Genomic DNA, 27,644 nt, shown 5'->3' with positions numbered 1-27,644 from the left:
CTCCTGCAACTTCCATACGTTACCACGTCCATCAGCCCGACAGGCCGCGCATCCATCACCGAACGAAAACGCCAGTCGCCGGAAAAACCTAATAACACTCAAAGAACATTGTTCACATGTCCAAACACCATAAACGTCAGTGATAATTTTTTACCGGTCCGGCGTAAACACGAGAGACCGGCAAAGATTTACTGTCGCACTTCCCCATGTTCCAGATTTACCCAGTAAATCTAGTTTACCTCAACCAACGTGCCCAGCATTCGTTGTTGAGCTCGTCAGCCCACAAATTAGATATTATAAAAGGTCCAAACTTTTACTGCAGATATTAACTATAAAGTCCAACTTTAAGTTTTTAAACCGCGGCCTAACCACTAACCGTATTGCGTTCTTACCTCCAAATTCAATTTCCGCAGGAAACCTGTACTGATCAGACACGAGTCACAGCTCCCGTCAGGCACTCTTTCTCAGCCCGTCAAAGGATAAGCCTTTTCTGGACGATACTAGAATTCCAGCGCTATCTCTGGCCGTGCACCGTTAACCTGTTAGGAAAGGGACTCGAACCGATCAGGATTAGGATCCCGGACGTGCCCCCAAAATGTGATGGCAATTTCTAAAGTCCAAATAGTTCTATGAAAATGGTAGGTAAGACAGGAAAAATCAATTGCGCAATAAACGGCTTTAATAAACTTGCAAGGAGAGAATACGCAGTTTACAAAGTAACAGTGAATAGCAGAGGTGGGGGACTCGAGTCACATGATTTGACTCGAGTCTGACTGGAGTCACAATTTTCAGGACTTGTGACTTGCTTGATTAAAGTATGAAAATGACTTGACTTTGACTTGAGAACAAGTTACTTGAGACTTGACTTGAAGTGGAAGACTCGACAATGACTTGAACTTATAATAAACAAACAGCAATAACATTATTTTATATGTTGTGACATCAGCACCACTAATCAGTGTATGTGCCTTTAACGCTGCACAATTCAAACCGCGGCAAACACGGCAGACAGTAACGTTAGTCGAGCTCCACAAATAGTATGGTTTGGATACAAGGACTTTGAACTGGACCGTGTGAATAAAAAAAGATTTGCCAGATGCAAAATATGCAACAACGTCAAATTTAATGCGTTATTTTAAGAACCACAAGGAAAGGTAAGAAAGTAGTCTCTTTATATTCAGTTTCACTAAGATCTATAACGATTAAGTTACTAATGTAATGAATTAATCTTTTGTTTGTCATAATTCGGCCTTGGTTGCATATTATGTTTGTTTTTTTTCTTGTTAGAAATGTGACCATTTTCATTACTGAATACGTCTGGTAAATAGATGTAAGGGAATTTGACTATAACAGTGGCATAGCCTGAATTTTAATGTGGATGGGCATCTTAAAATGAGCGGGCATGTATATTATTACACGTAGGCTATAATGTCTGTATTATTTTTCAAGTGTTTGTGGACTGCGTGTGGAAACCAAAAAGCATTGTGCTTGCACCATAACCGTTAACTTCACTGCATGAAAGGCTAACATGGAGGCGCCGATGAGATTACTAGGACCTAAACATTTCGAAGAGTTTTTTTTTTTTACTCATACAGACTAGAATAATTACAGCGTAATTACATATTAGGAAGTTTTTCAGTCACAATAATTAGTTTATACGGTTGTTATTATTAGCCCTTATTACATGGATTGGCTGAATTCCAGTGCAGAATGCGTGTTATTTCTTGATAACAGACCGTTGCCATGAAAAATATAAGGTATAGCGAGGCGGTTGTTATAGCGAATACAACCCCTTCAGGCTGATTCAAGATCCCTCCGCTTCGTCCCCCCAAAAAATTGTACCGCAGAGGAGAAAAATATTTGATTTTGAAATCGAGCGTCACACCGAGCGCACGTCAGAAACAGAGGACAGTGTGTGTGTGTGTTCATCTCTTTAGTACTGTGACTTGACTTGACTTGAAACTTATAAGGACTCGACTTGACTTGCTTAGGGTGAACCCTTGACTTGACTTGACTTGCTTGATTTATCTGAACTGTGACTTGAGACTTGACTAGAGACTTGATGGTTAAGACTTGAGACTTGCTTGGACTTGACCATGTGTGACTTGTCCCCATCTCTGGTGAATAGTCTCTAAATAAAACATCATTTTGACAGTATTTATTACATAGAAAAAGGGGTGTGGTAAGATGCTGCCATCTGTCTCATGTCAATCAAACACATTCCCTTTGTTCTATCACACAAGTCAAATGCTATCTTCCTCCACCTTATCCTTCCTGCCATAATGTTTACTGTTGTGTTTACCCAAAGGGGCCAACTGACCTTACTCCCCCCAAGGACCACATTCCTGAGGAACAAAAGACTGACACCCTTCTTCTAGGCAGGAGGACATGGCCCAAATACCTGTTAATCCTCTAATATTATACAGACATGTGTTGTCACAATCAAAGTAAAGATCTACATATCAGTCAAATGGAAAGACAGACATTTCTCAAATGTACCTTAATTCAAAATGACCATAACAGGAGTTTTTCCTAGCCACTGAAATTCAACCCTACTGTTGTTTGCTCCTTGGGGTTTAAGGCCGGGTGTTTTTGTAAAAGCACTTTGTGACAACTGCTGTTGTAAAAAGGGCTTTATAAATAAATGTGATTGATTGATACCCTGGGACTTGTGACAGTTGATGGTGAATTGTTTGCCTGTCTAGTAGACTTCTATCTTATATATAATTTTGTGTTTTCTTGTTTAAATCAACCAAAATGTAAATAGTAGTTTTTTCTGGAACTATTTAGTTAGTTATCGTCATGTCAATTCCACTGAGGAAATGAACACTGGCAATTTGTGGTAGACAAATAAAAATAAAATTCTCTGGCAACTGTTCGGGGTGACATTCCTGCAGTTAGCATGCCATTTGCATGCACCCTTTAAAATTTGAGTTGTACAGAACATTTTACAGTGGGTTTTTGTTGTCACCAGCACAAGATCCACTTGTGGTACTGATCATTCTGTTTAATCAGCTCCTTGGATGGATTTCTTGCTGAAGTGGAAATTATGTAAACAAATTTGTCTTTATCTTTTAAGAGAGAAGCTTTTTGTATGTATGGGAAATCTGGGACATTTTATGTCAGTCATTGGACCAACACTTAATGTTTTATCTAATATTCAGTGTAATATTCAGTGTATTTTTGGTAAACAATCAAACACCTAAGCACTGATTGCAAATATTTTCATTGTCCCACAACAGGTATTTATGTTAACATCCATATAAACAGTAAAATGTAAAACTTGAAATTGAAATAATAAATAATAATAAATGGCTAGGTTGCAGGACAACGCTATAACAATACAGTGAGTGCATTATTACCACCATATTTTTCCAATTACAATTTCATAGATTCATAATTGGGCTTAAACTATGTAAGGATTTGAAGAACCAGCTTGAGAGAATAATAAAAGAAATACAAAACATATTAATGGTGTCTTTATTTGGCTAATAGGCCAGGGAAACAGTGATTTGACAACAATCATGAAGTGGTATAAAACATGTGATAGATTTGTTATGGATTGCAGCTGTGATTACCATAAGAATCTTTCAGAATCTTATGTATTCGTATTTCATGTAAGTGCACTTGGTGAATAGGATTGTGAAATTATTTGTGTCCTATGCATCTCCACCATGGGTCTTTGGGCCAAATTGAGAAATTCTATTTAAACCTATTCCTGGACATTAAATAGTTATCCGTAAATTATCCCTTTTATTCCAGTAATAGGTTTAACCTGGATCCAGGAACCTGTCCCATATTGCAGTGATTGTTATGAAATTAACCTTTCAGAAAATGTGTAACTGAACACTCCCCTCTCAGGTGCTTCAGACAGCAGTGAGTTAAGTCAGGAAAGATTAAATTAATTCTTCCAGTTCTGGTTCTTATTATGCTGCTCACCTTATCAGGAACTCAACTAAGCACCATACCAGAATCCTTACACGCAGGAAGGAACACACTAGCTGGGCTTGCACCTCAAGTAAGCTTATTAGTTGTCAAGCCAACCATATTCTATTGTGCTGGGCAATTGCTCTGTGGGATCAGTCAGGGTGTTTTGTAAAAGCACTTTGTGACAACTCTACATGTGAAAAGGGCTTTATAAATACATTTGATTGATTTGAATTTGATTGACCCCGGGGCTGGTCAATAAGCAGGATTCAAACCCTAGCAATGATGTAGCAAAATGAGACTGTAACTTGATAGTTGCACATTGACCCAAACTAATGTTCAAAGATCCATAGCTCATTTTAAAACAATATTACATGTTATCACTGAGACAAAAATACAAGTTTGTTTATTGAGAATTCAGTGTGTATAAAAACTATTAAACAAAAAATAATACAAATGTTGTTTTTTAATACTTATCTTAAAGACTCAATCAAGGAACCACTTGTATTAAAAGTTTTAAAAAAGAGCAATAAATAAACACAATTATGAATAAATAAATATTATAAATTCTGCCCATTCAGTGTTACACACAGCAGCACTGAAATGCTGGTGTGTATAACACAACACAACACAACAATTTAGCCATACAGATCAGGTTGTTGTGTTTTATCATCAAAACATGATTTCTTGTCACTTGGGGATAATTGAATGTATACAAGACTGAATAATTCTAATAATAGATGGCATGTTTTTTATATTACTGAAGTAGATGTATTCACAGCATGTTCTCTCCCTCTTCTTCCCGCTCTTTTCTGCAACAGCAACAGCAGTAGTGGCAAAGCCATCGTAACACTCTGCTGAATCTAGGTGGAGCCACTTCGGCTCCTACTACGCTAATCTGAGCATCTTCTTTTACTCTGTGCTCCGCTGATGGACCCTGGAGCTCCATTAATGAACTGGAATATGTCATGTCCACTGTTGTCTCCTCTGTTACTTGACTTATTTTTGTTATCATACTGTCCTCCTCTATTATTGATTCCTCCATCAACCATAGTCGCTCCTCTGTGGTTAATCTGACTTCGGTTTGGTTACCTTTGTCACTTGTTTTGACTGTTTCTGTCTTTTTTTCCATATCAACCTGCAGTCTCTCAATCTCTGTGAGCATCTCCACTTTTAGTATTTGAAGCTCCAGTTTTTTCGGCTGATCTTCACTCATACCTCTCTCCCACTCTTTTAGAAGAGCTTGGCTACCTCTATGCAACTCCACCTTCACCTCCTCAAACTTTTCTTTCTCTCTTGGTATCCTTGTTTTCTTTACCAACTCATGGTTCTGAATCACTACAAGTCTTTCCTGCAGATGTTCTTTCATTTCATAAACTCTGTGCTTCATCTTCTCAATCTCTTCCCTTTCTGTCTGTACCTCTTGATGGATCTTTTCCAAATACTCTCTGTTCGGGATCCCAGTATGTGTAGCTGTGGTTGTCTGTTTAAGCAAGTTCTCACATTCTACACTTAGTTGAGTGGTGTCTATGACTTGACTCTGCACAGTTTTCAGTTCTAGCTCCACTGCCCTCTTCATTTGCAGATCCGTCATTTGGCCTATGTGTCTGAGCTCCTCTTTGGCAATCTGTATCTCACCTCTGATCTGTTGCAGTGCATTCTTGCCTCTTTGTATTTCCACCATGTTATTTTCAATCTCTTTTTTCTGTTTGTCTACAACAGTCAAAAGGGAGTGTTCTTCTTCATTAGAAATCTTTTGTTTCAACTGTCGAGATTCCTCAATTTCAAGTTCTCCCTGCATCTCCCCAGAAAATGTTTGTGTTTCAGAATTCACCAGCTCCACAGTTTTGTCTGTTTTTTTCATCTCTTCTGAATGCATTTGTGTCGTAGCATTTACATAGCTCCTTTTGTCTTCAAGTTTGGACTCTTGCGTTACCAGGTTGACCTCCTCCTGCATGTCCCCAGTTTCTTGTTTTATCTCTGCCATTGGCCTTATATCTTTATTGTCATCCATCTGTGTGCTGCATAATACATAAATTGTCTCTTGCTCTAGTATTATTTCAGCATTAATACATTGTTCTTCCTCTTTCCGTACAGCCATCCACTTTTCCGCTTCATCTTTTCCAGTTTCTATCTCAGCTCTTCTCCTTTCCAGCTCATCCATATCACCTGCCATTTTTGTCTTGGCCATGTCAATTTCTCGCCTCTCTCTTTCCATGTCATCCTTTAATTGTTCCAGTTCACACTTCTCTTTTGCTAGCAAGTCTTTTTTGTTATCTGTTTCTTGGCGTTCTTTCTCCAGCTCAGTTTTCATGAATTCCAGTTTCTCTGTCTGTCTGTTGTAATCTTTTCTCAGCCTTTCATGTTCCTCCTTTTCCATCTGTATTTGTATTGCTTGTTTCTCAACCTCCTCTTTCTTCCACTTGGTTTCCTCTGTAAGTTTTTGTAGATTTTCTGATTGGGATTGAATTGCCACCTTGTTCTTTTCCAGGTCATTCTTTTCATTTTGTAGCCTCAGTTTTTCTTGATCAAATTCCTCCCTTTCGTTTTCTAGCTCTTTCTTTTTTGTATTGAGCTCATCTGTTTTTCTTTCAATGTCTTGTCTCTGTAGTTGTATTTCTGTGTTGATTTGTTCCAGTTGTTCTTTCAGCTTGCTGATTTCCTCCTTCATTCTTTGTTCTTCCTCGGTCAGTTCTGCCATCCTCTTTTCCGCTTCATCTTTTCCAGTTTCTATTTCAGCTCTTCTCCTTTCCAGCTCATCCATATCACCTGCCATTTTTGTCTTGGCGTTGTCAATTTCTCGCCTCTCTCTTTCCATTTCAACCTTTAATTGTTCCAGTTCACACTTCTCTTTTGCTAGCATACCTCTTATGTTTTCTGTTTCTTGGCGTTCTTTCTCCAGCTCAGTTTTCATGAATTCCAGTTTCTCTGTCTGTCTGTTGTAATCTTTTATCAGCCTTTCATGTTCCTCCTTTTCCATCTGTATTTGGATTGCTTGTTTCTCAACCTCCTCTTTCTTCCACTTGGTTTCCTCTGAAAGGTTTTCTAGATTTTCTGATTGGGATTGAATTGCCACCTTGTTCTTTTCCAGGTCATTCTTTTCATTTTGTAGCCTTAATTTTTCTTGATCAAATTCCTCCCTTTTGTTTTCTAGCTCTTTCTTTTTTATATTTAGCTCTTCTATTTTACTTTCAATGTCTTGTCTCTGTTGTTGTATTACTGTGTTGATTTGTTCTAGTTGTTCTTTCTGCTTGCTGATTTCCTCCTTCATACTTTGTTCTTCCTCGGTCAGTTCTGCCATCCACTTTTTCGCTTCATCTTTTCCAGTTTCTATCTCAGCCCTTCTCCTTTCCAGCTCATCCATATCACCTGCCATTTTTGTCTTGGCCATGTCAATATCTCGCCTCTCTCTTTCCATGTCATCCTTTAATTGTTCCAGTTCACACTTGTCTTTTGCTAGCAAACCTCTTATGTTATCTGTTTCTTGGCGTTCTTTCTCCAGCTCAGTTTTCATGAATTCCAGTTTCTCTGTCTGTCTGTTGTAATCTTTTATCAGCCTTTCATGTTCCTCCTTTTCCATCTGTATTTGTATTGCTTGTTTCTCAACCTCCTCTTTCTTCCACTTGGTTTCCTCTGTAAGTTTTTCTAGATTTTCTGATTGGGATTGAATTGCCACCTTGTTCTTTTCCAGGTCATTCTTTTCATTTTGTAGCCTCAGTTTTTCTTGATCAAATTCCTCCCTTTCGTTTTCTAGCTCTTTCTTTTTTGTATTGAGCTCATCTGTTTTTCTTTCAATGTCTTGTCTCTGTAGTTGTATTTCTGTGTTGATTTGTTCCAGTTGTTCTTTCAGCTTGCTGATTTCCTCCTTCATTCTTTGTTCTTCCTCGGTCAGTTCTGCCATCCTCTTTTCCGCTTCATCTTTTCCAGTTTCTATTTCAGCTCTTCTCCTTTCCAGCTCATCCATATCACCTGCCATTTTTGTCTTGGCGTTGTCAATTTCTCGCCTCTCTCTTTCCATTTCAACCTTTAATTGTTCCAGTTCACTGACTTCTCTTTTGCAAGCAAGTCTTTTTTGTTTATCTGTTTCTTGGCGTTCTTTCTCCAGCTCAGTTTTCATGAATTCCAGTTTCTCTGTCTGTCTGTTGTAATCTTTTATCAGCCTTTCATGTTCCTCCTTTTCCATCTGTATTTGTATTGCTTGTTTCTCAACCTCCTCTTTCTTCCACTTGGTTTCCTCTGTAAGTTTTTCTAGATTTTCTGATTGGGATTGAATTGCCACCTTGTTCTTTTCCAGGTCATTCTTTTCATTTTGTAGCCTCAGTTTTTCTTGATCAAATTCCTCCCTTTCGTTTTCTAGCTCTTTCTTTTTTGTATTGAGCTCATCTGTTTTTCTTTCAATGTCTTGTCTCTGTAGTTGTATTACTGTGTTGATTTGTTCCAGTTGTTCTTTCTGCTTGCTGATTTCCTCCTTCATACTTTGTTCTTCCTCGGTCAGTTCTGCCATCCACTTTTTCGCTTCATCTTTTCCAGTTTCTATTTCAGCTCTTCTCCTTTCCAGCTCATCCATATCCCCTGACATTTTTGTCTTGGCGTTGTCAATATCTCGCCTCTCTCTTTCCATTTCATCCTTTAATTGTTCCAGTTCACACTTCTCTTTTGCTAGCAAACCTCTTTTGTTTTCTGTTTCTTGGCGTTCTTTCTCCAGCTCAGTTTTCATGAATTCCAGTTTCTCTGTCTGTCTGTTGTAATCTTTTATCAGCCTTTCATGTTCCTCCTTTTCCATCTGTATTTGGATTGCTTGTTTCTCAACCTCCTCTTTCTTCCACTTGGTTTCCTCTGTAAGTTTTTCTAGATTTTCTGATTGGGATTGAATTGCCACCTTGTTCTTTTCCAGGTCATTCTTTTCATTTTGTAGCCTCAGTTTTTCTTGATCAAATTCCTCCCTTTCGTTTTCTAGCTCTTTCTTTTTTATATTGAGCTCTTCTATTTTACTTTCAATGTCTTGTCTCTGTTGTTGTATTACTGTGTTGATTTGTTCTAGTTGTTCTTTCTGCTTGCTGATTTCCTCCTTCATACTTTGTTCTTCCTCGGTCAGTTCTGTCATCCACTTTTTCGCTTCATCTTTTCCAGTTTCTATCTCAGCCCTTCTCCTTTCCAGCTCATCCATATCACCTGCCATTTTTGTCTTGGCCATGTCAATATCTCGCCTCTCTCTTTCCATGTCATCCTTTAATTGTTCCAGTTCACACTTCTCTTTTGCTAGCAAACCTCTTATGTTATCTGTTTCTTGGCGTTCTTTCTCCAGCTCAGTTTTCATGAATTCCAGTTTCTCTGTCTGTCTGTTGTAATCTTTTATCAGCCTTTCATGTTCCTCCTTTTCCATCTGTATTTGGATTGCTTGTTTCTCAACTTTTTCTTTCTCCTTCTGTCTTTCCTGAATACATTTTTCTAGGTTTTTACTTTGGGTTAATATCACCACCTTTTCCTTTTCCAGTTCATTCTGTTCTTTTATAATGATCTCCTTTTGTTGATCAATTTTTTCTTTTAGGGTTTGCATTTCTTTTTTTTGATTGTTTGTCTCTCTTATACATTTTTCCAACTCATTCTTTTTGACATTTACTTCCTTCATCTGGCTCTTAAGGTCTTCTCTCTCCCGTTGTATTTCAGTTTTCAAGTGTTCTAGGTTGTCTTTCATCTTGTAGTCATCTTCTTTCAAACATTGCTCTTCTTCTTTCAACTCTGGCTTCCACTTGTCTGTTTCATGTTCGCCTCTTTCTGTTTGAGCCTTTTTTTCTTCTAACTGCTTTATTTCAATCACTATGTTTTCTTTGGCTATGTCAATTTCTTCTCTCTCCTTTTTCATATCAGCCGTCATTTGTTTAATTATCAGTTTTTCTCTTATTTGGTCTTCCATAAGGTTTTGTATTGCCATTCTCTCACTCTGAATCTCAGACTTAATTTGCATAAGCTTATTTTTCTCCTCAGCTATCAATCTTTTTTCATTCTCCATCTCTTCTTTCTCTCTTCTAATCTCACTATTTAGCAACTTTAAATGTTTAATTTTTGTGTTACTCTGTACAATGACCTTTTCACTTTCCTCCCTTTGCTTTTTAATTTTTGCTGTCATTTCTTTTTCTAATAAAGCCTTTTCATTCAATGTTATTGTTTTTATTTCATCCAATTGTGTTTTCTGCTTATCCATTTCATTTTTTTCTTTTTCTAATTCTAACATTTCAGTATGTATTTTTTCCATTTGTGTGTCAATTTCTTCTTTTTGACTTTTAAGCTTTTCAGTAATTTTTTCATTATATTGCGTTTCCATGTTTGTCTTGTTCGTAATAGCGTTCAACTCCTTTTGACGATTCTGTAATTCCACTTCAAACTGTAAAAGCTTATCCTTTTCTTTTTTTAAGTTTTGTTTGTCTTGCATTATTTGCTCCCTTTCTCTTGTGATTTCCGACATTTGTTCTAACTCAAAATCTTTTTGTGTTTCTGTTATAGTTTTTTCTGTATATGTTGTCCTTTCAAGACCTCTTTTCAGAATTTCCAGTTCTACTCTTTCCTTTTTCGGCTTCCCCCTCAAATGATCATAATCTTCATCTCTTTGTGTTTTCTTCTCTTGGATTCCAGGCCTACTCTTTGACAGATCCCATTTTGTTAGATCAATTATGGAATACATTTTTCTACTTTCTTGATCAGTGCTCATTTGTTCCAGGTGTTCCTGCTCTTCCTTTTGGCTTTCCTTGTGAGATTCCATCTCCTCTCTCTGTTGCTGTATTTTACTCTTGATGTGTTCCAGTTCCTCTCTTCCCTTTTTTAGTTCATCATGACTCTTGTCAATGTCTCTTTTTTGTCTTTCAATTTTCTCGTTCAAGAGTTCAAGCTCTTTTTGATTTTGTTTAGTCTCTTCCATAACATACTCAGATTCTTCTTGTTCTTGTTTTTGAATTTTGACATCTGTTTCTTCGTCTTTCTGTATGTGAATCTGTGCTTTTAAATATTCCATCATGACCTAAGCAAAAATAAATTTGAGATTATGTTCTAACCTTTCAGGCACTTTACATGGCAATTACATTTTGTCACAAAAATCAATACACATGTTGATGTTAATTATCTGGGAATTAACAAGCCTAATTAGTTCATATACAGTAGTTGTTATTTTGTTATTCTACAGGCTAAACTTCATTTTATGGGCAATTTATCATGAGTCATGCATTTGGTAATATTGGTAATGTTGCTCTCAAAGTCTCACATAAAATGGGTAACAAGAAGTTTGTACATACCTTATCTTTCTTTGTGCTGTCCACATCAGTCTTTCTTTTGGGCTTTTGTATTTCCTCACTTGTTACTTTGACTTCTGTAACAGTTCTCTGCATTTTATCTTTCGTCTGATCCATATGTTCTCTCTCAGTCTTTACTTGTTCTCTCTTGATTTCCAGCTCTTCTTTTTGCCTCTGTATTTTTGCCTTCATCAGTTCTAATTCATCCCGCTCTCGCAGAATCTTCTCCATCCTTTGGTCTAGCTCCTTTCTTCTTTTTTGTGCCTCTGTCTTCATCCGTCTGATTTTGTCCTTTTCTCCCTTTAATTCTTCCTTGCTCAGTTCCATTTCTTCTTTCACCCTTCTTAACACCTCCCTGGTTTGTTCCACCTCTAGAATCAATCTCTGGATTTCAGCATTCATTCTGTCTTTGTAACCCATCTCCATATTGCTTTCTTCCATCCTGTTTTCCATTGATACTTTTGTTTGTCGTATCATTTCTCTGGTTCGCTCCACCTCTTGGATTAATCTCTGTATCTCAGCATTCAATTGATCCTTCCCATCAATGTTTTCAAAGCTCTCTTCCATACGAATCTCCAGTTCCTCTTTGGCTCTTTCTATTTCAGCCTTTGCCTGTTCAATTCCATGTTTCTCCCTTTTGCTCTCTTCCCTTCTTTGTTCCATCTCTTTTTTAGCTTTCTCTATTTCCTTCTTAATCTTTTCCATTTCTTCTTTTTGTCTCAAGGTCTTTCTCATCCTCTGTTCAAGGTCCTTTTTCTTCATTTGTATCTCATTCTTCACTAGTTCCAACTCTTCTATTTCTCTCTTGGTCTTATGTATCTTGTCCTCAATATCCTGCTTTTGTCTCTGGATGTCTTCCCTCAGTCTTTGCATCTCATCCATTTCTGTCTTAGCTTGTTGCATTTTTATGTCAATTTCCACTTTCTGCTTCTGTATTTTAGATTCTATCCATTCCATCTCCTCTTTGTCACTCTTAGTTTTTGCCATCTTGTTTTCAATGTCCTCTTTTTGTCTTTGTATTTCAGCTTTTGTCTGTTCTAGCTTGTCCGTCTCTCTCTTTGTTTTCTCCATCCTTTCTTCAATCTCATCTCTTTGCTTCTGTAGGTCAAGTTTCATTGATTCTATCTGGTTCATCTCTTTCTTGATTTCCTTCATTTTCTTATTTAACTCCACCTTTTCTTTTTTCAGTTTGGCTGTCTTTTCACGGTCCTCCCTCTCTACATTGTCCCAGATCTTCTCCATCTCTTCTTTTACTCTAGTTAGCTCATATCTTACTTTTTCATATTGTTCTCTTTCCCTCTTCGTTTTCTCGCTTATTCTCTCCAATAGTTCATTTTCTCTTAGAATATCTTCTTTCATCTGTTCCATCACGTCTCTGGCTTGCTTTGTTTTCTTAATTGTTCTTGTCATTTCCTCACGCTGGTTCTGTATTTCAACCTTCATCCGTTCAACTTTGTCTCTCTCTTGATTAGAGGTATCCCTTGCTTGTTTTAACTCCCTCTGTATTTCCTTCTTGGTTTGCTCTATCTCCTCTCTTTCTCTCTGAATGTGAGCTCTATGTTCAAACTCTTCCTTGGCAGTTTCATTTCTCCTTCTCTCAATCTCCTGCTTTTCCTTTAGTGTCTCACACCGAAGCAATTCCAGGTCCTCTCTTTCTTTTTTTAGTTGCTGTAGCATCTCGCTATCTTGCTTGGCTTCCTCCATCATCTTTTGTAAATCCACTTTCTCATTCTGAAGTTTGATTTTTTCATACTCCTCTTTAGCTTTCTGTATCTCATCTCTTATTTTGTCCAACATTTCTTTTTGTCTTTTAATGTCATCTTGTTGGTCAAGCTCCTCTTTCACTGCTTCACATCTCTGTTTAAATGACATAGCATCCTGTTATAATAATTGGTATGTAAACTTTTAATTAGTATGTCTAGTATTGAGACACTTGTTCTCTGGGTTGGCTGTGTTGTTTTGGGCAACGTTTGACCAAACTAACCTTTGTTTGTTTTTCTGTTAATTATGCATCTTGGGCCACATTAAATAAAACCATTGTGAATTATCGGTTTGTGTTACATTGATATCCGCAGCTTGTTGGTGGGAGTATATAGCTCAGAGACGGTGTATTGTTTGTGGTTTATGTATCCGGGCATATATCTTCAACCCTCTGCTGGTGACCCCCCCCCCCCCCCCAGCCATCTCAGTTTAGTTCTAGCCCTGAATTAGCTCACCTGATTCAACAGGTAAGTGTTTGTTAATTAGTTAATACATTGATTCAATATTGCTAGCTCTGGGATACATCTGATTCAGTGTTTCTCAATCCTGCTCCTGGGCGCCCCCTGCCCTGCATGTTTCAAGTCTCTCCCTGCTCTGTCACACCTGATTCAAATGATCAGCTCATTATCAAGTCCCTCATGAGCTTCATCAGGTATGTTAGGCTAGAGAGAGATCTAAATCATGCAGGGCAGGGGGGGGGGGGGTGTCCAGGAGGAGGGTTGAGAAACACTAATCTAATTGGTGGAATGGCTGTGGGGGTCCCCAGGAGAGGTTTGAAGTTCTATGAACTAAAGTATTGATGTTTTAATTGTATTATGCAGGAAGTAAACAAGCGTTGTAATAAGCATCTGTATTGTCAAAACGTTTGAGAAGCCTGATTTCTGCTTATATGTTGACATGGCAGCCTTTGCATCAGGTAGATAATTGAGACTCAGGTTTACTTTCTCTAGTCCGCATGGGAAAATCTGCTGTAATTTGGGCAAAAAATGTGGGATTGCCTTGAATGGCAACCAGTTAAAGGTCTTTGTTAAATCATTGTGTTTTCGTTCAGCACTGTCTTTAACTTCCTGAGAAATGGCATATTTGCATATAGCTCTACAGTAGCTCATATTGACTGTGCCAAAGAGGTCTAAGTAGCTTGGGTTAAAGACTGACACGTTTGGTTTGATGTATGTGCTCTTGCTCTGCCAAAAACAACATTCGTAATTATGCTTTGTTGCATATAAACATTTTCTGATGCTATATTTATTAAATCAATTAAGTTTGTTTTCTATAATGAGAAATAATTGGGCAAACGTAAGTTTGGTGTTGCGGTCTGCGTGGGCTGGCATGTCTTCTATTTTGCAGACCTAGAACAGCGGCGCAGCTCACGCTGAGTTTAGAGGGAACATTGATTAACTACTTGTTTGCCTTGGTAAGCTTGTTATTACCAGTATGCTATTCTCAAAGAGCGTGTAATCATAGTTGTGCTTTTCTCAAAAGTGTATTTTACTACACAATTTGTTATCCTTTGAAGAGTGCCTCTTCCTTTGTTGCCTCTTCCTTTGTTGCTGACCTGGTGTAATTAAATATTTCCAGCCGTGTGTTTTTAATCTTTAAGACAGGAACTTTACCTCAGAAAGGTTGTATAAACTTCAACACTGTTAGTAGTCCTGTTTTCTGTCATTCATTTCATATACCTGTGCATAACTTGTAGTGAGGACCTCCCATCACAGAATTTACAAACCAAAACCGACATATGACTGTTTATAATGTAAGATATAGCTGCTTTTCGATAAAAACATACATAAGGACATACAGTTACGTGTTACCTTATTGGTATCTTTGCACATGCAAAAATATAGCTTTAATCTGTATTTTGAAAGATAGCAATTTATGAAAAGTGTATAAAAAAAAGAAAACAATCAAAAACACTCAGTAAGTCAAAATATCAGCCCTTACCAATTTCAATTTGGATTGTGTTCTTGATTATGTTAGTCATCCAGAATTTCCTCAGCAAAGTTGGCAGCTGTTATTGTTAATGTTAGCCTCAAAGTTTTACAAAGGAATGTGTAGCAAGAAAAGTTTGAACATACCTTCTCTTTAATTGCACTGCCCTCCTCCATCTTCCCTTTGGCCTTTTGTATCTCCTCCCTTGCTACTTCTATTTCTGTAACAGCTCTTTGTATTTCTTCTTTCGTCTGTTCTATCTTTTCACTCTCAGTCTTTACTTGTTCTCTCTTGATTTCCAGCTCTTCTTTTAGCCTCTGTATTTTTGCCTTCATCAGTTCTAATTCATCCCGCTCTCGCAGAATCTTCTCCATCCTTTGGTCTAGCTCCTTTCTTCTTTTTTGTGCCTCTGTCTTCATCTGTCTGATTTTGTCCTTTTCTCCCTTTAATTCTTCCTTGCTCTGTTCCATTTCTTCTTTCACCCTTCTTAACACCTCCCTGGTTTGTTCCACCTCTAGAATCAATCTCTGGATTTCAGCATTCACTCTGTCTTTGTAACCCATCTCCATATTGCTTTCTTCCATCCTGTTTTCCATTGATACTTTTGTTTGTCGTACCATTTCTCTGGTTCGCTCCACCTCTTGGATTAATCTCTGTATCTCAGCATTCAATTGATCCTTCTCATCAATGTTTTCAAAGCTCTCTTCCATACGAATCTCCAGTTCCTCTTTGGCTCTTTCTATTTCAGCCTTTGCCTGTTCAATTGCATGTTTCTCCCTTTTGCTCTCTTCCCTTCTTTGTTCCATCTCTTTTTTAGCTTTCTCTATTTCCTTCTTAATCTTTTCCATTTCTTCTTTTTGTCTCAAGGTCTTTCTCATCCTCTGTTCAAGGTCCTTTTTCTTCATTTGTATCTCATTCTTCACTAGTTCCAACTCTCCTATTTCTCTCTTGGTCTTTTGTATCTTGTCCTCAATATCCTGTCTTTGTCTCTGGATGTCTTCCCTCAGTCTTTGCATCTTATCCATTTCTGTCTTAGCTTGTTGCATTTTTATGTCAATTTCCTCTTTTTGCCTCTGTATCTCAGATTTCATCCTTTCCATCTCCTCTTTCTCACTCTTAGTTTTTGCCATCTTGTTTTCAATGTCCTCTTTTTGTCTTTGTATCTCAGCCTTTGTCTGTTCTAGCTTGTCCGTCTCTCTCTTTGTTTTCTCCATCCTTTCTTCAATCTCATCTCTTTGTTTCTGTAGGTCAAGTTTCATTGATTCTATCTGGTTCATCTCTTTCTTTATTTCCTCCATTCTCTTATTCAGCTCCATCTTTTCTTTCAGCAGTTTTTGTTTTTCTTCCTGTTCCTCCCTCTCTACATCATCCCAAATCTTTTCCATATCTTCTTTTACCCTATTCAGCTCATACCTTACCTTTTCATATGGTTCTTTCTCTTTCATTGTTTCCTCTTTCATTCTATCCAAAAGTTCTTTTTCTTTCAGAATTTCTTCTTTCATCTGTTCCATCACGTCTCTGGCTTGCTTTGTTTTCTTAATTGTTCTTGTCATTTCCTCACGCTGGTTCTGTATTTCAACCTTCATCCGTTCAACTTTGTCTCTCTCTTGATTAGAGGTATCCCTTGCTTGTTTTAACTCCCTCTGTATTTCCTTCTTGGTTTGCTCTATCTCCTCTCTTTCTCTCTGAATGTGAGCTCTATGTTCAAACTCTTCCTTGGCAGTTTCATTTCTCCTTCTCTCAATCTCCTGCTTTTCCTTTAGTGTCTTACACCGAAGCAATTCCAGGTCCTCTCTTTCTCGGTTGGTTTCAAGACGTTGTCTTTCCAAGACAGCCCGTTCTGACAAAACCTCTATTTTAATTTTCTCTAGTATCTCTCTGTCTTGCTTTGCTTCTTCTGTCTTCTTTTGTAAATCACCTTCCTTATTCTGAAGCTTTATTTTTTCATACTCCTCTTTAGATCTCTGTATCTTATCTCTTATTTTTTCCAAAATGTCTCTTTCTCTTTGAATCTCAGCTCGTTGTTCAATTTCTTCTTTCACAACTTCATATTTTTGTCTCTCAATTTCAGCTTTTACTCTTCCAACCTCATTCCTTTGCTTTTCCAGCTGTAGCTTTTCCTGAGTCACCTCCTCTTTTGCTCTCTTCGCCTCCATCATACAGTTCTCCATTTCTTTCATTTGTTTTTGGAGTTCAGCCTTCATCTCTATGACCTCTTCCTTCTCTTGCTTTGTGACTTCTTTGCTCTTCTGAATGTCTTTCTTTTCTTCCTGAAGTTTTTGCTCCATTTCTATTAGGTCCTCATTTTTAATTTTGGCCTCTTTAGATTTTTTCTCTGCCATTTGTTTTTCTTTTTCAACATTTACTTTTATATTTTCCAGGTTTTCTTTTTCTTGCTGAATTTCCAACTTTCTTTTTTCTATTTCACCCTGGACTTCCTGTATTTCCTCCTTCAACTTTTCTAGTAATTCTTTCTCGCACTGTGATATTGCTTTCTTTTCCAACTCTGTTTTCTCAGCTTCGCAAAATCTTCTCTCCATTTCCTCTTTTAATTGAATTATTTCATACCTAATCTCTTCATAATGCTCTATCTCTTTCTTTGTCTTTGTTCTTATACCCTCCAAATTGTCCCTTTCTCTCTGTATCTCTGCATGTATTTCTTCCATTTTTTCTTTTGCTTGTTTTGTTTCCGTAACTTTAGCTTCTATATCTTCTATCTGTTTCTGTATATTCATTTTCATTTCTGCCATTTCATCTTTTTCTCTTTTTGTGATCTCCCTGCTTTGCTCAGTCTCCTCTTTTATTTTCATTGTTTCAAAGTGTGTCCTTTCCAACTCTTTTCTCTCTCTCATTAAATCTTGTTTTTTCCTCTCCAGGTTTTCTTTTTCATTCTGAATTTCAGCACTTAATAGTTCTATCTCTTCTCTCTGTCGCTTTACTTCTTCAACCAACTTTTTGGCTTGAGCTCTCTCTATGTCTAGTCTTGTTTTTTCAACCTCCCTGGCTTTCTGTATTTCAAACTTCAGCCTTTCCACTTGTTCCCCCTCCTTCTGTATTTCAGCCCTTTGCTCCAGCTCCTCCTTGACTGTCTCATACCTTCTTTTTTCCATTTCCTCCTTCAATCTTATGGTGTCATCTCTTTGTTTCTCCAGTGCCTCTTTCGCTCTCTGTATATCTGCTTTTACCTGTTCCATTCGATCATTTTCTATCTTTGTTTCCTTCATTCTTTTCTCAATCTTTTCCATTTTTCTCTGCAGATCAACTTTCCTCTGTTCCAGCGTTTTGTTCTCTCGCTTTGCCACTTCTCTGTTTTGATTCATTTCCTCTGTTTCCAATTGAATTGCATACCTAATCTGCTCCAACTCTTTTTGTTTTCTTAATGTCTCTTGTTTGTCCTTCTCAAGTAAATTCTTTTCTAAATTAATCTCTGTTTTCATTTCGTTTATCTGGTCTTTCTCTTGGTTGGTCTTTTCCCTGCTTTGAGCCATCTCTTCTTTAGCCCTCTGTAGCTCAGCTTGTACAATTGCCAGTTCATCTTTCTCTTGCTTGATCCTAGTTCTCTGCTCAAGCTCTTCTTTTTCAGTTTCAAACCACCTCCTCTCCATCTCTTCTTTTACTTTATTTATCTCATTTTTAATCTGCTCAAATTGTTCTGTTTTTCTTTTGATATCATTCCTTTTGGTCTCCAGCTGATCTCTCTCCCTGTGTACCATCGCTCTTATCTCTTCCATTTTCTCTTTTGCTTGATTTGTTTCTGCAATTCTTATTTCTATTTCCTCTATCTGTCGCTGAAGGTCAGATTTCATCCATTCCATTTTCTCCTGGTCTTTTTTTGTCGTTTCCCTGCATTGCTCCATCTCCTCTTTTGCTTTCAATGTCTCATATTTAATCAATTCCAAACTCTGTCTCTCATTAATGGTCTCATTGCGTCTTCTCTCCAGAATGTCTTTCTCATTTTGGACATCAGCCCAGATTTGTCTAATTCGTTCTTTCTCTATATTTATTTCCTCTTTGTTCTGTTCTAGTTTTTTATTCACATTCTCCATCTCCATTCTCATCAGCTCCATTTTTGTGTTTTGCTCGTGTTTTTCAGCTATTAGCTTTTCGATTTCATCTTGTTGTTGCTTAATCTTTCCTTTCATGTAGTCAGTATCATTTCTTTCTCTTTTTGACCCCTCCCAAAGTTTTTCAATCTCCTCAATTGCTTGCATTGTTTCTTGTCGTCGTCTCTTAAGTGAGTCCTTTTTTCTCTGTATTTCAACTTTCTGTGTTTTTGTGTCCTGTGATTGTCTGGCATCTTCATGCGTTGGCTCCTGTCCTGTCTGTGTTGTCTTACTGTTACGTTGTCTCTGCTCTGTTTTTGGTAAGGAAGAACAATGTCTCAGAATTTTCTCAAAGCAAAAACATGAAGCGTTTTATTTATGAAATTGCACTTCTTCATACAAATATGATATGCTAACTACATTTACAAAAACGGATAAAGGCTTTATTGCCTTAAGACTGAACTCACACCCATGATCATGAAGTGCTTCGAAAGACTGGTCCTGGCCTACCTTAACTCCTGCCTCCCCCCAACACTGGATCCCTACCAGTTTGACTACCGATTGAACAGATCTACAGAGAACACCATCTCCACAGCTTTACACTCTGCCCTGACCCAACTGGACAAAACTAACACCTACGTGAGAAAGCTGTTCATAGACTTTAACTCAGCATTCAACACGGTAATCCCCTCAAGGATGATCAACAAATTCTGTGACCTGGGGATCAGCCCCTCTCTCTGCAAATGGACTTTGGACTTTGGACCCCAGTCAGTCAGGTTTGACAAGTTCACCTCATCCACCCTGATCCTGAACACTGGTGTTCCACATGGTTGTGTACTGAGCCCTCTCCTGTACTCCCTCTTCTCCCACGACTGCGTTCCTGTACACTTTTCCAACACCACGGTGGTAGGCTTGATCAGTGACAATGACGAATCAGCCTACAGGGACATGGTCAAGTGCCTGGTCAAAAAGACGCAGCAGTGCCTGTACTTTTTGAAGAGGCTGAAGAAAGCCTGATCCTTGTGAACTTTTACAGCTGCACAATCGAGAGCATTCTAACTAACTGCGCCACCGTGTGGCCAACTGGAAGGCCCTGCAATGGGTGGTGAAAACCGCCCAGCACATCACAGCCATCGAAGACCTCAAGCGCAAGCAGTGTCTGCATATGGCGTGCGGCATCATCAGGGACACTTCACAACCATGCCACAAACTGTTTGCCCTCCTACCATCAGGCAGGCAGTACAGGTCTCTTCATTCCAGCACCAAAAGGCTCAGGAATAGTTTTTCTATCTACTGCAACCCTGCTGACCTCTGACCCAACACCAACCATACCCACTCACCCACTGCTTAGTACTGCCTCTCAGGGACCTGGTTGCACTACTCTCTTTGTACTACTGGACTCTGACACTGCTTTGTAAAGTCTGATAAGAATGTTTTCAGTTTCAGTTCATGTCTACCTCTGGAACCTCATTGCTGTTATCCCTGCATTTCAGTTGCAGATGCTACCTTCCACCTTCAATTTGCCTTCATTGCACATTTAGAATTGCCATTTGTGCTTCCATTTGCCTTCACTGCACATCTAGAGCTCTGGAAAAAATTAAGAGACCACTCATAATTCTTCTTAAATCAGCATCCCTACATGTATGGCAGCCATTCCATTCCAGTGTTGGTTAAATTCCAACACAGGCACACCTAATTTTACTTAATGAGGTACTGATTAGGTGATTACCTGAACCCAATCTAATTTAACAAAGAAAAGTATAAAAACCACTGCTGTGGTCATCACTATCCTCTTGCAGTAGGACCAGCTGGATGGCCAAAAACAGTGCAAGTAGTACCTCAAAGGTAATAAAAAATATAGAATACTATTCAGCATGACAAAAGAGTTTAAAATAAAAGCTTTGAGTGAGGAAAAGAACAGTTCAATTCTGGCTTTACTGGCAGATGGATACAGTTAATGTCATGTTGCTTCCATCCTGAAAATTTCAAAGACGGGGGTTCATAAGAACAAGGTCAACCAACAGACATTGGGGACAACAAATCTACAGACTGGCAGAGGGCGAACACAACTGTCCACTGACCAAGATGACTGTCAACTTATTCGAATGCTACTCAACAACCATAGGATGACATCAAATGACCTACAAAAAGAGTGGCAAACAGCAGTTGGGGTGAAGTGCACGGCGAGGACGTTTCGAAACAGGCTCTTAGGGGCAGGGCTGAAGTCATGCAAAGCTAGAAAAAAGCCCTTCATCAAGGAGAAGCAAAGAAGAGCCAGGCTGACGTTTGCAAAAAACCATAAGGATTGGACCATAGAGGAATGGATTAAGGTCATCTTCTCTGACGAGTCAAATTTTCAGCTTTGCCCAACACCTGGTCGTCTAATGGTTAGACAGAGACCTGGAAAGGCCTACATGCCACAGTGTCTCGCACCCTTGGTGGAGGATCAGTGATGATCTGGGGATGCTTCAGCTAGGCTGGAATCGGGCAGATTTGTCTTTGTGAAGGACGCATGAATCAAGTCAAGTACAGGATTATCCTGGAAGAACACCTGCTTCCTTCTGCCCTGAAAATGTTACCCAATTCTGAGAATTGTTTTTTCCAGCAGGACAATGCTCGATGCCCCACAGCCAGGTCAATCAAGGTGTGGATGGAGGACCACCAGATCAAGACCCTGTTATGGCCAGCCCAATCTCCAGACCTGAACCCCATTGAAAACCTCTGGAATTTGATCAAGAGAAAGATGGATGGACACAAGCCATCAATCAAAGCTGAGCTATTAGAATTGTTGTGCCAGGAGTGTCATAATGTCCCCCAACAGCAATGTGGCAGACTGGTGGAGAGCATGACAAGATGCATGAAAGCTGTGATAAAAAAAAAGTTTAAACAAAATGTATATGAATTAGTTTTCTTTGCATTATTTGAGGTCTGTGAACAATGCATATTTTTTTGGTTATTTTGACCTTTTGTTATTTTCTGCAAATACAGTGGGGCAAAAAAGTATTTAGTCAGCCACCAATTGTGCAAGTTCTCCCACTTAAAAAGATGAGAGAGGCCTGTAATTTTCATCATAGGTACACTTCAACTATGAGAGACAAAATGAGAAAAGAAAATCCCGAAAATCACATTGTAGGATTTTTAATGAATGTATTGGTAAATTATGGTGGAAAATAAGTATTTGGTCAATAACAAAAATGTATCTCAATACTTTGTTATTCACCCTTTGTTGGCAATGACAGAGGTCAAACGTTTTCTGTAAGTCTTCACAAGGTTTTCACACACTGTTGCTGGTATTTTGGCCCATTCCTCCATGCAGATCTCCTCTTGAGCAGTGATGTTTTGGGGCTGTCGCTGGGCAACACAGACTTTCAACTCCCTCCAAAGATTTTCTATGGGGTTGAGATCTGGTGACTGGCTAGGCCACTCCAGGACCTTGAAATGCTTCTTACAAAGCCACTCCTTGGTTGCCCGGACAGTGTGTTTGGGATCATTGTCATGCTGAAAGACAGAGCCACATTTTATCTTCAATGGCCTTGCTGATGGAAGGAGGTTTTCACTCAAAATCTCACAATACATGGCCCCATTCATTCTTTCCTTTACACGGATCAGTCGTCCTGGTCCCTTTGCAGAAAAACAGCCCCAAAGCATGATGTTTCCACCCCCATGCTTCACAGAAGGTATGGTGTTCTTTGGATGCAACTCAGCATTCTTTCTTCTCCAAACACGATGAGTTGAGTTTTTACCAAAAAGTTATATTTTGGTTTCATCTGACCATATGACATTCTCCCAATCCTCTTCTGGACCATCCAAATGCTCTCTAGCAAACCTCAGATGGGCCTGGACATGTACTGGCTTAAGCAGGGGGACACGTCTGGCACTGCAGGATTTGAGTCCCTGGCGGCGTAGTGTGTTACTGATGGTAGCCTTTGTTACTTTGATCTCAGCTCTCTGCAGGTCATTCACTAGATCCCCCCGTGTGGTTCTGGGATTTTTGCTCACTGTTGTGATAATTTTGACTCCACGGGGTGAGATCCTGCGTGGAGCCCTGGATCGAGGGAGATTATCAGTGGTCTTGTATGTCTTCCATTTTCTTATAATTGCTCCCACAGTTGATTTCTTCACACCAAGCAACTTACCTATTGCAGATTTAGTCTTCCCAGCCTGGTGCAGGTCTACAATTTTGTTTCTGGTGTCCTTTGACAGCTCTTTGGTCTTGGCCATAGTCTAGTTTGGAGTGTAACTGTTTGAGGTTGGGGACAGGTGTCTTTTATACTGATAACAAGTTCAAACAGGTGCCATTAACACAGGTAACGAGTGGAGGACAGAGGAGCCTCTTAAAGAAGAAGTTACAGGTCTGTGTGAGCCAGGAATCTTGCTTGTTTGTAGGTGACCAAATACTTATTTTACTTTTTCAATGACAACAAAGTTGAATCTAACCTCAATAAGTATTTCTAATGCCTTCAAATTCCAAAACTGTGATTTGTTTATTTTAAGATTTAATATTGTAATGGCAGATATATAAAAGGGAGATACATTTTTTGCTCTTACCTAGCTCATCCATGAGTTCAGGCTCATTGAGTGTCAGTATCAGATGGAATGCAAGTTTGGCTTGTGCAGTCTCTCTCGCTAGGACTTCAAATAGTGCCCTCATCTGTTCTTGTGTGTTCTGGGCAGCACGGATGCTGTGGGCCAGCTCTTCAGCAATCCATGGTTGTGAGATCAGATGTTGTGAGATCACAGCGTCTGCTATGGGACGAGCTAATGTCACCCGTGCTATGATCTGCTCTCTGAACTCCTCCAAGAAGTCTCCCACTAGGAATACATACATTTTATGAATGTAATAATTAATTATCATGTTAGTTTTAAGTATAACATCAGATTCTTTACAATAGTATTGTTACAGGTCAGTTAATTCAACTATTGATAAATACAAATGAAATTAAATAAAAATTCCACTTCATCCAACCAAATTAAACTGTTACATTTCGTAATTCTTGTTTATATGCTTATTTGTATAATTTAATGAATTATTGACATCCTTGGTAAAGACGAGCCAATAAGGTCTAATCAAAGTTACAATAGTCTTTGAAAACGCTAGGCACTGTCTTGTTTACATGGCAATTTGTCAATTGTGATCCATGGAGAATACTTTACCTTTGAACTGTCCTCATCACTGTAAGTGGGGGCAACCCCCCTAACTATTATCAACAATGTGGTTTTATCAATTTGTGCTGGCACAGGAACTCTTACCATCCTCCATTCTGTCATCTCTGTGAAGCAGAGATGTGTGAGGATCACATCCTATAATTTACATTTTTGATTGGAAGGTTGCATGATTTGTCTGGTAGCTTAGGTTGTATTCAATGTTTTCCCCGATGGCTATAAATAAGGTTCAGTTCATTCTTTTTGCCTGTGCAAGATGTGGTGAGAAAACTAACTCTCTCCTCTCCCCTCTCTCTCTTTTTCACTCCCTAATATTTTGGTTGGATCATGCCTACCTCTTTATTTCATGCATGGACAAATGCTTTTGTTCATGAAGTACTTGTAGACATGGGACCAATTCACATTTTGGAAGTCCTAAGCATGTCTGAAGGCTTACTTGGGGAAGTCAACTTGAGTCAATTCCCAAGTAACAATGGCCAGGTCTCAAGTATGTCCCAAGTTCTACAGCTGAGATCTAGTCAGGTCACAACTCCCTATTTTTTCCTTTCAATTCTTCAGGTCAATTAAGAAAAATTGTGTTATTAGATGGAGATGAACAAATCTTTTTTTGTTGATGAATTCTTAAATGATTTCAAAGGAACCTAATATTATTCTGTAGGTTGTCTTTATGCATTTAGATATTTTTTTTTATATAGTAACCTTAAGATTATGTAAGGATGTTTAAAACAAAATAAAATGCAGACCAGAAATGCTAGGATGAGCCAATAGATGCTAGTAAATTGTAGAATATTACCAAAAATAATTAGCTGGAGAAATTAGCAGATGCCATGGGAATCTTAGTTGTTAATGAGAATGGAGGAACGTGCTTACAAACCATGAATCAGACTGTTGCTAAACAAATTGCCAAGAAATAATCTTGAATAGAATTCAGTTTCCCATCTCCCCATTTCCCTAACATTGTTTCAACAGTATGTCATTGTGACATTACCTCACGTTAACAAGCTATATAGGCACATTGCAGCCGTAATTGTATTATTAGTCTTTGTTGGGTTTCTAGTGTCTCACAAAGGTAGGTTATCGCATCAGTAATTTAGTTTAACATGTTTTGCATACTGCTGTCATTTTCTTCCCTACCACGACATAGTTCAGCAGACTGAGATGAGGATGAGAGGAATTTGCTGGGAAAAGCAAATCTCTGAAGTCATTCAGCTCAAGTCCAAGTTAAGTCACAAATCATAGGCATCAGTTATGTCAAAGTTATGTTTTGTCTTTTCAAGTCAAATTTCAAAATATGTGACTTGAGTCGGACTCAAGTCCAGATCATGTGACTCAAGTCCACATCGATGCTGCTTGTAATACAATTTGCCTTAACATTTGTTTAATGTTTTCATCGACAACATTAAGTAAATCTAGTTGAATTATTACATCATTCTCGTTGTATTTCTGGCCATGACTCAAGTTATTTGCTTGGTGTAGTCAATTTTCAATTGATAGAGTAGATAATGTAAAATAGGCTTGTGAATATCTTTTCCATAGTCCTATATGACTATCAAAGTGTAAATCATTAAAATGATGAATAATCACTTGGCTACAGGGTAATCACAGCTCCATTTTATTTAAATGGTAACACTTTATTTTGAGAATCCCAAAAGTGTTTCTGTAGATGCTCTACAGGCCTATCTACTGGTCCTAACCCTTACCCTAACATTCGTTTTTATTATAACACAAAACCCAAACTTAACCCTTACCCTAAACCTTATTCTAAATCTAACCCAAACTTAACCCTTACCCTAAACCTTATTCTAAATCTAACCCTAACCTTAACCCTTACCCTAAACCTTAGCAAGCAGTTGCTTACCAACAGACACCAACAGTTTGTTGATAGTATTACTATCTATATAAAAGTTGTAGAACACCTCTATTTTACATTTTTTATTGCAATTCACAGTTTAATGTCATAATGTCCTCTGAAATTAAAGAATACAACAAATTAACAATTAGAGATAAAAATGAAATCATGGGATTGTTTTGTTACAAAATGTAATCAACATTTTTGACTCATCGAAGTAGCCACCTTTTGCAGACATAACAGCTGAATACACTCATGGCATTCTTTTTACAATGGATATCAAATATTGTTCAGAAAGTTCTTTCCAACACTACTGCACAAGTGCCTGCTGATGTGTTGCACTTGTAGGTTTCTTTGCTTTTACCCTTCTACCCATTTCATCCCAAAACCAGGTCGATGGGGTTTCCATTCCATCTTGGACTTTGAAGCCTACCATCTTGTTCTTTTCATATAAGGTAGTTTTGACATAGTCTGGAGGTATGTTCTGGGTCATTATCTTGCTGTAGGATGAACAACTAGGCATACACCAGAAGGTTTTGCATGGGGCTGCAAAATGCTCTGGTAGACATACTGGTTCAGGGTGACACTCTGTGCAAGTCGCAGATTCTGGATCCAGCAAAAGAGCCCCAGACCATCACGCATCTGTCTCGATATTTGACAGTTGGTGTTAGGGGTTATAGTGGTCTGTCTGTCTGTCTCCCTTTGCTAATTGCCTTTTTCTCGCCATATTGACATACTACTCCCTGCAGTACAAAAATTTCTAAAATGTTAACCTCTGGCAGTTCACAGCTTACCTTTGTACCATTTTACGTTATTTACTGGACACTGCTTCAATAAAAAAAAATTGGTTGGATAAATGGGGGTGTTTTAGAACCTTTGACTGGTAGTGTATACTGAATCTTGGCGAATATACTTAAAAGATAATTATATTTGTGTAATAATTGTGATGTTTTTGAGAATATATATTTGATACACCTATTTGAAAGTGTTTTCTTAAAATGTGACTTCTCTTAAATATTACATTTCTTTCATATCTTGAGTGTAAGATCCATCAATTACATTTTTTGCTTTTTTTCTCATCTTTACCAGAAGTGACAATAATTCTAAAGGATGGTTTATAGTACTATACTATATGCTATCACTGAGTATAAAGTGATGATTGAATTGTTTTAAAACATTCTTCTTTTTCAAAACAAAAACTCAGTTTTGAAGAGTAACATCCATTTACTGTGTTTCAGAATGCAATAATTACCATTGTCTCTTGAGTCTGCCATGTTTGCCTCTTCCAATCTTGTGTGGAGGTCTCCTGTACATGAGATCCCTGACCTGGTTGAGTCTGTACATGCACGTTCAGGTAGGCACTGACATGCCCATAAAACATCAGTTAAACCTTTATTCACAAGACAACAAATGAGATATCAATTTATATCTATACAATAGGGCAATCCTACAGGTCCTAGAATTATTTTTTCATGTCCTGGTGACGTTTTTGTCCTAGTAGTACAAATTTGTACAATAATATACTTTATTCATATTTGTAGATATAAATGTCAGTAAAAAAACAACATACCTTTGTAAAAAGGGACCTGGTCCAATACGGTGTTGGTATAGGTGTTGCAGTCATAAAGGATTAGTGGCGCAGGCAGACACACAGGCAAGAAATATGTTTTGTAAATATTTTATATAATCTCT

General features: G+C 38.2%; 2 protein-coding genes across 2 annotated transcripts; both read right to left on the bottom strand.

Moving 5' to 3' along the window:
- Positions 1 to 3,464: 3,464 nt before the first annotated feature.
- Positions 3,465 to 12,393, bottom strand: LOC114839994 (trichohyalin-like). Its single transcript, XM_034294607.1, has 2 exons — positions 11,211 to 12,393; positions 3,465 to 10,939 (listed from the first exon to the last, which is right to left on the bottom strand). Exons 1-2 carry the CDS (start codon positions 12,360 to 12,362, stop codon positions 4,703 to 4,705), a joined length of 7,389 nt encoding a protein of 2,462 aa, XP_034150498.1. The 5' UTR covers positions 12,363 to 12,393; the 3' UTR covers positions 3,465 to 4,702.
- LOC105007083 (trichohyalin) lies at positions 12,375 to 27,644 on the bottom strand (the record flags this gene model as incomplete). The annotated part of the gene is made up of 5 exons (XM_034294837.1): positions 27,523 to 27,644; positions 27,205 to 27,258; positions 23,489 to 23,752; positions 15,044 to 19,251; positions 12,375 to 13,064 (listed from the first exon to the last, which is right to left on the bottom strand). Coding segments are annotated over exons 2-5 (5,184 nt in total), but the record flags the coding sequence as incomplete, so codon positions are not given.

The sequence above is a fragment of the Esox lucius genome, chromosome 10, assembly GCF_011004845.1.
Source record: "Esox lucius isolate fEsoLuc1 chromosome 10, fEsoLuc1.pri, whole genome shotgun sequence".
NCBI classification, from domain to species: domain Eukaryota; kingdom Metazoa; phylum Chordata; class Actinopteri; order Esociformes; family Esocidae; genus Esox; species Esox lucius.
This window is presented reverse-complemented; position numbering and strand designations above follow the sequence as displayed.